This window comes from Mus caroli, unplaced genomic scaffold (genome assembly GCF_978045245.1).
Source record: "Mus caroli unplaced genomic scaffold, Mus_caroli_1 scaffold_11, whole genome shotgun sequence".
Classification (NCBI taxonomy): domain Eukaryota; kingdom Metazoa; phylum Chordata; class Mammalia; order Rodentia; family Muridae; genus Mus; species Mus caroli.
Genome location: NW_028227266.1, coordinates 34,941,810 through 34,951,280, shown reverse-complemented (window position 1 = coordinate 34,951,280; position 9,471 = coordinate 34,941,810). Strand labels below are relative to the sequence as shown.

The following is a 9,471-nucleotide window of genomic DNA, read 5'->3' as shown; positions in this document are numbered from 1 at the left end:
ATTCTATTTCATCCCCAGCTCTCCTTTCAGGTATACCCAGTTCTCCATGCCACTGGATGGCTACAGGTGGTGCCTAACATGGGGCTTGGACACAGAAAGATCAATTGAGGGACACTGTCTTCGGTGGAGCTCCACAGAAAACTGTAGAATTTATGTATCCCCCATGGTGGTAAGCAAAATACAGCATTAATGTTAGCACTATAAATGTCATCTTTTGAAGGCTGTTGATTGCGAGGATGCAAAAAGGATACAGGCTAGACTGAGTCAGCGTTGGCCCAGCGCTGATATCAGCTAGGAGTTGACAGTGGAAAATGGGATTGGAAAATTCTAAACAGGCATTTGTCCAAAGTCAAGAACTACATCAGGCATGAAGAATAGGGCTTAAAATAATAAAATAAGTAAAAAAAAAAAACAAAAAAACAACAACAAAAAAAAGAGAGATGCTAGATATACAAATGACATGAGAGAGAGAGGTCAAAAGAGAAGGAAAATGGATTCTGGAGCTCTCCCAGGGACAGAAGAAAATCAGGAGACATCCTTAGTTCTGTTACATCAAGTTTTCTACCTTCTCTGTATGGTCTGTCCCTGGAACACCAATCTGTCCACTTGTCAGTTTGTGTCTGTTTTTGTTGTCTGAATGATTGTTGTTCTATGTTTCATGTTGAAAAGAAAAAATGGTTAAAACTTTATCTGCTGGTTGTCCATCTCTTGATTCAGTCTCAGTTTGCACAGCAGAGGCTGATTTAAGTTGTCCTGCACCTTGGCCAGGAGTCAAGCACAGCAGGACAAGCCCTGCTGAATAGCTGCTTTAAAGGGGTGCCAGTGGCTTCTCAAGTTTTATGGAAAATAAGCTGATAGGTTTTTTTTTCCCTAGAAAACTCTCTGTAATTGTGATTATTAGGTTCAGCAAATGACAAAGTGCTTTTTCTCTTGAAATTATAGCTAAAAAAAGTAGGAAAATTTTTTGATTGGTCTAAATTTATAAGATTCATGTAGTCACTTCATTTTGTTTTTGATTGGCCTTAAAGGTATAAATATGATCTACACATCTTAGTCATAGAGTATTAGCTTTTAAGTTATTGGGTATGATTTTTAAAATGTAACATTGATAACAGAAAGTTAGCTTAAAACTGGTAACTCAGGGTTGGAGTCATTTAACAATAGCACATGACATGAACCAGCCCAAGAAACCAGGCCTCTAAAGATAAAATGAGATAATATTTTATGTAATTTTTATCCTAGAAATTAGAATTATAAAGGATAAGATTTAAACCAATGTCTCTTTAATGAGGTATTAAAAGGTGCACTGTCATGCATTCATATTTAAGAATAGGCAACCAAAACTTTATAACGTGAAAGTAATGCTTTGGGTACTGATTTTAAAGAGCATTGGATTGTTTAAAATTGGGTTTTGCTTTCCAAAGTTATGGTTATGCTCTAATATTGCAAAAGAAACTTTAAAAATATGGTTAAATTGCCAGTGTTCCATTGGCTCCTGTTTGCAGTTTTATCACAAGCTTAGGATTCTTAACTCACCCATATTTTGTAATTCTAATTCTGAGTTAACTTGGAGCATAGTCTCCTCTCTTACTGGAGAAGTAACAGTTTCTGTTAATTCTCAAAGCCACCTTCCATACACCTGGTGGCCATATTTTGTGTCTGATCATTGCTAATTAGCAACTGAATTAAATACCTGGGACATTTCTGCAGATCACATTAATCCTGTTGTTTTTAACCTTTGACTTTGTATCTTAAGCAGATTGGCTGCCTTCATACAGGATTGCCTTCAGCAAAGCTCAATTATTCACCATTGCAATTATTTATCACTATGAAGAAATGCATTGAGTGCATATTCATGTGTCCTTCATGGCTTTGGTCTGAATGGGAAAGAGGTGTGCTAATGAAGGCTGGTAGCTCGAGATGGGCAACTGAGGTTCTTGAGCTCCTATCAACCTAAGACAGAGGCATCACCAGAAGGTTATATTGGTTCATAACAAACACTAAAAGGCCAAATTTGTTCAAATAAACACAAATAAGCTGCACATATTCTTAAAGACAGGTAAGAAACAGTATAGACCCAGTCCTAAGCCAGGCACTGTCTACAGCCACCATATTTACCAGACAGGATCATGGAGCATAAGTAAATCTTGGACTTCCCATCCACTTTACCTTTAAAAAATAAAAAAGGGGACCTGTGCCTTTCTCCCAGCCTTGTGTTGGCTAAACAAGTCTCAGACACCTGGAGCCAGGAGCCTGACCTCACTACATTTACATCTTCCTGCCTGAGACTTGAGCAGACTGCCTGCCCACTGAGCTGCTGAGAGCTTGTTTTGCAACAGAATCCAGCTGAGCCAAAGCAACAGAATCCAGCCAGAACCAAGGATAGGCCTTTGGGTTTTTCCCCTATATATTCAGAGTGTAAAAAATTAAACATGGAGCCTTGACCAGAGAACTTTGTCTTGGCTCATTATTTCTCTCATCCACCCATTTTATTTCATCCCCAACTCTCCTTCCAGGTATAACCAGTTCTCTGTGGCCACTGGATGGCTACATTCCATCTAGTTTTATAATTTTATTTTTTATTTACAAATAGTTGAATAAAATTCCATTTTGTATATATTCTATACTGAAAGATCCAGGAATTTAATTGGTTAAACTACACAAAACAAAACAAAAACACATAGGAAGAAAAAAAGTTAAACCAGGAGACAAGAACAAAATCAATGGACTGTGTCACTGTCTGTACCCTGGGAGTGAGAATGTACTATTGCTTTGCAAAATGGTAAATTCAGTAAAGCAGTAGAAAAAGTCCAACATGAGATCTCCCTGTATTGTTCAACATAGCTATAAGCAATATGCAACTATCACCAAATAAACACTGCAGTTTAAAACTCTGCAATATGAATATCTTCATAGATCTTATCATGTTGAATATATTCTTTTAATTGAGTGCTATTACAGAAAGAGAAATTGTGTGTGTGTGTGTGTGTGTGTGTGTGTGTGTGTGTGTGTGTGTGTGTATGTGTGTGTGTGTTCAGACATCCATAAAGTCCAGAAGATGGTCCCAGATACTCTGAAACTAAAGTTACAGGTAGTTATGAGCCACCCAGGATGGGTGTTGGAAACCAAATCTCTCCCAACATCTCAGCCATCTCTTCAGCCCCAATATGCTCTTGAGGTGGAAATTTCCTCATGAGGAAACCTCCAAGTAAATAAGCACCTTCAGATGAACACTATTACAGCTCCACTTTCTTTTTCTTTTCTTTCTTTCTTTCTTTCTTTCTTTCTTTCTTTCTTTCTTTCTTTCTTCTTTTTTTTTTTTGAGACAGGGTTTCTCTGTGTAGCCCTGGCTGTCCTGGAACTCACTCTGTAGACCAGGCTGACCTCAAACTCAGAAATCCGCTTGCCTCTGCCTCCCGAGTGCTGGGATTAAAGGCATGCGCCACCACACCTGGCACAGGTCCACTTTCAAATGTTTTCCCATCTCATCTATTCTACAGTCAGTCTACAAGATGATAAACAGGCAAGGGGAGATTGACCGTCTTTACAAATTTTCCATTCTTTTACTAAAAATATCTAATTTATTTTAGTAAAATCTTTGAGCTTCTTTTTAAAACACTTTAAAATAGTTGTTTCAAAACTAGCTGATGTTGCAGCATACATGATGAATTGGTAGTGATGTGCAGCGGATCTCAAGGCAGTAACTACAGGTGTGGTTGCTGGTAGTGACTAAGATAGCTATAAACCATGATGATGGTGATGGTGATAATGGTGGTGATAATTACATTAGTAAAGTAGTTCTTGGTATTAAATTACTCCAATACTCACATTACATTCTAATTTTCCATCCAGATACCCCAACCTCAGAGACAGAAATTAGCACATATAGGAGTGAGGAGTACATACAAGCCAAGACTAATTGTTTCTTTAGAGAGGACCCAGTCCCCATGTGACTCCTCCCAGGAGATGTTCTGTATATATCTATGTAAACAGAACACTAGCTCCACTATCATGATGATTCCTTTTTCTTAATGGTGCCAGGCCCTTGCAGTAAATTTAACACTAGATATAAATCCATTTATATTATCTGTTTTTAGCATCTGCTAATTGTTGAGACCAAAGGCATCCCTTAAAGTTTCCAGGGGCTCATCACTTCCCTTCCACAAAGGTAATTACTTTCACACTTGAATAACTTTTTAAGAAAAACCTTTCTTCAATAATCTCTTTTTTTATACAGTGTGTTTCTAATCATATTTGTTTTTCAAGTGTCTTGTTCTTTGTGTGCCCTCTTCTTATCAACAACAATCCTGAGGCTCTGCAGGTTTTGTAAATATAGAGGTCATAGTAGTGATAACTTACAGGAAACATATGGCATGTGGTTTTATATAATTGAAAGACTACAGAAGTATGAGTGTTAAGTCAGGCTCTGAAGACTCTCCTATTTAAGGATTCTCTTCTTTTCACAGCACTCAGTGAATGCTGTCCACTCTATTCTTCATAGATCAAAACAGTCTAATCCACGAGTGTTCGTTCATTTGTAGATTTCTTGTATTTCATATTGCTTCTAGAAGCAGGGTTGATTCAAAGGGACTTTGTAGGATTTCCTTAACTATTTGTATCTAGAAAATAATTGATCTTTAATGATCTTCAATAATAAGAGAAATATCTAAAAGATAGCAGATGCTTCAAATACTTAATATAAAGCTAAATTCCCTACCAATAATAATTTAACATGAAAAACTTATTTATCTACATATATTTTCCTGTCTTCAGACCACAATCTAAGGACTTGAAAACTTGTCCTTACACCTGACAATGCCAGATTGAAGGAATTAAATGATGTAACAGTTTTTAAATCCTAAACAAAGGTTTACAAATTGCTTTATTTTGGACACAGGTTGCATAGATTTGACACATTAATAATAAACTTGAAGTCACTAATAATGCACTGGGTACTAACTAAGGAAAGAAAGAAATCAAAACACTTCCCCTTGAGACTAATTCTCTACCTTGTCTCCCTCTGTCTTCTGCCATTTCTGTCTACTGTGTGTGTCTAAATTTATGCCTGCCTGAAGGCTGTCTTATGGAATTGTCCTTGTGTGTTTATGTCTAAGTCTGTGTCAATGTTTCTGTCACTAACAAAGGACTTTGCTCTCTCTTTTATTGAACAGCAGAGAAAGTGTCACATGGGGAAAGAATGAACTATACTTTACAGAAGTCTTTAACTGAGTTTTTTAAGGGATCACATCACTGACTCCAACTGAACATAAAGGACCCAGATAATAAACATCATTTTTTTATCAAGTAATATCCAAGTGTTGTGTTCAACATTTGTAGTAGCCGTTCATTTTATAAAACTGCTTTCAGCCTATTTTGTGTTTCCAGCAAATGATTATCATAAGGAATATCATAATACATAAAAAGAATACATAATACATGCACATAATGCAAACACATATTGATTGTTCTTGGTTCAGGGGCATGGAACAGTAATAACTTAAGATCATACCTAAGACCAAATGAACTCCATGTTTTTAGAGATTGGGAGCGGAAGGTTGTTTCATTTCATTTTGTATGGCCTTTTTTTTTTCATCTTCTTTGGGTTTGTTTGCTTGCTTTGATGTTGGGGTTTTTGATAGGTTTTTGTTTGTTTTTTGTTAACTGCTTTTTGAGAGAGAGAACATGAAGTTGGGCAGGTAAGGAGGTAAAAAAGAACTAGGAGAAGTTGGGGGAGAATAAAAATATGATCATAACATATTGTATGAAATAAAACTTTTAAATAAAAGACTACAGCTATGCATTAGCTTGGATTGTAAAAGTTCATTACATGGATACAAGTAAGGCTGATTCCTACATTGTTTTCTTAAAGTCAGGTTAAACAAACAATCTAAGTACACAGTATAATAATAATCTTAAATGACCTTAAGGTGTATTATTAACTCTGTCTCTGGGTCACTCAAAAGTTCCCATCTTTTAGAATGTAAGGAATATTTTATCATAATGCATTGTGCCATGTAATACCAATGCACAAAAAATTCCAACTAATATTATATTTTAAATAAGAAATTATATTTATGTTTATATTTATATATTTTGTTGGCTTTTCCTTTTTTGATATTTTTGTTGTTTCATTGTTGCTCATCTGGATCTATAATAAATACAATGCATCCTGGCATCCTGGATTTTTAAAAGCACAATAAAGTTTTCAATATATTTCCTATAGCTCCAAAATTTAATAAATTATTTTGAATAAATGATGAAATGATTCACAAAGAAAAGCTACAACAAAACAACAGAGTTTTAAAAATACTAAATAGATCAAAAGTCAGAGTTCTTTAATTGACTCCCAGTTGTGTCTCTTAAGACCTGGGTAACTTTGGAAAACATGTAACTATGGGCATTTCAATATTCTAAGAAATAACAAGTTGTTACTCAGCATTCATACTTTTCTATGCGCATCCTAAGATGTGGAGAACATGTCCTGTCCAAGTCACTCATTTCTTAGAGGGCAGGGTAGTACTCCAAGGCTTCACATGAGTGTCAAAGGAAGAAATTATGGAAAGTGGAAGTGAGTTGGATTCAAAGTCTCTCTGGCACATAAGTCTTTTTCAGAAATCCTTCTTCATATATATTTAACTCAGACCTTTTGGTATTTATAACACTGATCTCTAGTAGAAAGGTAGAACCTATCCAACATTTTTATTTTTTTTAAGAAGGAAATGTATTGTCCAACACAAGAGGTATTTGTGGAATAAGTATACAGTAACATTGACAGACGCTTTCAGTATTTGCCATAGAAGTATGAGGATGCCATGTTTTGATATTAATATCTAAAACTAGTAATGACCATAAGTTATCTGTGGCACACTTACTGAAGATAATATTATGTGCTCCAAACATCTGGATAGAATCTAGTCATCAGTGCTTCTTAAATGCTTCAGGTGGTCACACAAAGCATGTGATACTGGGAACTGAAGTACCTCTAGCCACACAGCCTTAGGCCTCAAGGTTTTTGAATCACTGAGTCTACAAGCTTTCAACTCCTTTTCTTATAGAAAGATAGCATTTAAGTAAGATTTGGATTGTTTGTTTGTCTTATGAAGTAGAGTCTCACTCAATAATCCAGGCTGTACAAACTCTTAGTGATCTTCCTGCCTTCACCTCCTGGACACTGGGATTCTATATGACAGCCTACTTGCTAAACATTTGAATGACGCTTTTTAAATGTGAGTTTTCCTATGATATTTCCACAATTAATGTTTAAATTGATGTTACTGTGTCTCAGATCTAGAACTTGACTTGCAACTCAGTGAGAGTTTTAACTACTGTGTCATCCAACAGGACATGTATTTCAAGTGTTAGTATGTTGGTTAACTGAATATTTAGAAGTGACATAGAGGGAATTGAGAGATGATGTCCCAGCAGCTAAGACCATATAACTGTTCTTAAAGTAGACACAGATTCCATTCCCAGTACCAACATGGCTGCTCACAAATGTTAACTATGGCTCCAGGAGACTTTATGTCTCTTCTGACTTCCAGATTCCTACACACACATAGTACACATACATACACTTAAGTAAACAAACATAAACATTTTTACAAAATAAATCATATAGATGACAGTTATGAACTATGAAAATATCATTGACTACTTACAGAGTGGAAAAACATCAGCATCCTTAGAGAGATTCTTGAGACAGTTTCCTGGCCTTTCTAACTAACGCCTATGAAATGAAACCTGATAGGCTGTGTAAGAAGGTAACCTCTAATCCAGAAGCACAGCTTGGGGACATTTGTGAAATACATAAAACATTCTGATGTCCCACCTGTAACTCTCAGCTTCAAGATCTCTGAAACTCTGCGGCTAGTTCCTACAGCAAAGTGCAACAGTGTGAAGAAGATGCATCTATCATAACTGGGGTAGCTCAGCAAGTGCCAGATGCAGAAAACCAGCTGCTTCAAGCAGAGCAAGAACAGCCATTCACAAACTCCTTCTCTCCCACCCCACAGGCTTCCCACCCAGACACAATGGCTGCAGAGAATCAATCTACAGTGACAGAGTTTATCCTTAGAGGGCTAACTAACAGGCCAGAGCTCCAGTTACCCCTCTTGCTCCTCTTCCTGGGGATCTACATAGTCACCATGGTGGGAAACCTGGGCATGATCACCTTGATTGGACTCAACTCACAGCTTCACACCCCCATGTACTTCTTCCTCAGTAACCTGTCACTCGTGGATCTCTGCTACTCCTCTGTCATTACCCCTAAAATGCTCATCAACTTTGTGTCCCAAAGAAACCTCATCTCCTATGTGGGATGCATGTCTCAGCTATACTTCTTCCTGGTTTTCGTCATTGCTGAGTGTTACATGCTCACTGTGATGGCCTATGACCGCTATGTGGCCATCTGCCACCCCTTGCTTTATAACATCATCATGTCTCCTGCCCTCTGCTCTCTGCTGGTGGCTTTTGTCTATGCCATGGGACTCATAGGCTCAACAATAGAGACTAGCCTCATGTTAAAACTAAACTATTGTGAGGACCTCATCAGCCACTACTTCTGTGACATCCTCCCCCTCATGAAGCTCTCTTGCTCTAGTACCTATGATATAGAAATGGCTGTCTTCTTTTTAGCTGGGTTCAACATTATAGTTACCAGCTTAACCGTACTCATTTCCTATGCATTCATCCTGTCCAGCATCCTTCGCATCAGCTCCAATGAGGGCAGGTCCAAAGCCTTCAGCACCTGCAGCTCCCACTTTGCAGCTGTGGGCTTGTTCTATGGATCCACAGCATTCATGTACTTAAAGCCTTCTACAGCTAGTTCCCTGGCCCAGGAGAATGTAGCTTCTGTGTTCTACACCACAGTGATCCCCATGCTCAACCCCCTGATCTACAGCCTGAGAAACAAGGAGGTGAAGACCGCACTGGACAAGACACTGAGGAGAAAATTCTTTTGATGTAAATGTTGATCTTTCTTCATGTAAGAGTAAGTGGTTATGCACACCTGGAAAATGTAATCTGCAAGCTCGCCCAACTGTGAACAGAAGACAAGCACTTCCCTCTTTGATTGAGTATGTGTTTGTTTTTCTATTTGTCTATTTTAAGGTCATTTTTCTTTCATTTAGTATTCATTTCCTCCTTCCTGAATCCTTTGTTTTAACAGTTATTGTTTTATTATAACTTAAACTAAATATCAGCATTACAACTCGAGAGGCATTTGTGGTCTTATTACTGTCAATATGAAAGTATTATTTCACTTCTGACATTTTTCACATAAGATTACATACACCAGAGCGATCAATCTTAAAAATAATGAAGAAGTTGTGCATAGTCCCTTTCTCATCAGAATACTTCTTTTTCCCCCTTCTCCTCTCAAATTATTCTTCACCATGAATATCAACATGACATTGAATGTTACGCCCTTAGCAACTGTTATGGTTGATATTTGAAATGTCCACCATAAGCTAC

At 37.2% G+C, this 9,471-nt stretch overlaps 1 protein-coding gene across 1 annotated transcript; it reads left to right on the top strand.

Moving 5' to 3' along the window:
* Positions 1–8,030: 8,030 nt before the first annotated feature.
* On the top strand, positions 8,031–8,960 carry LOC110302165 (olfactory receptor 8A1-like). The gene has a single exon (XM_021172969.2). It carries the CDS (start codon positions 8,031–8,033, stop codon positions 8,958–8,960), a length of 930 nt encoding a protein of 309 aa, XP_021028628.2.
* The last annotated feature ends 511 nt before the right edge of the window (positions 8,961–9,471 follow it).

What these genes read in the sequence shown, in the direction of transcription:
- LOC110302165 (XM_021172969.2), top strand. Translation starts at nt 8,031, where the DNA reads ATGGCTGCAGAGAATCAATCTACAGTGACAGAGTTTATCCTTAGAGGG.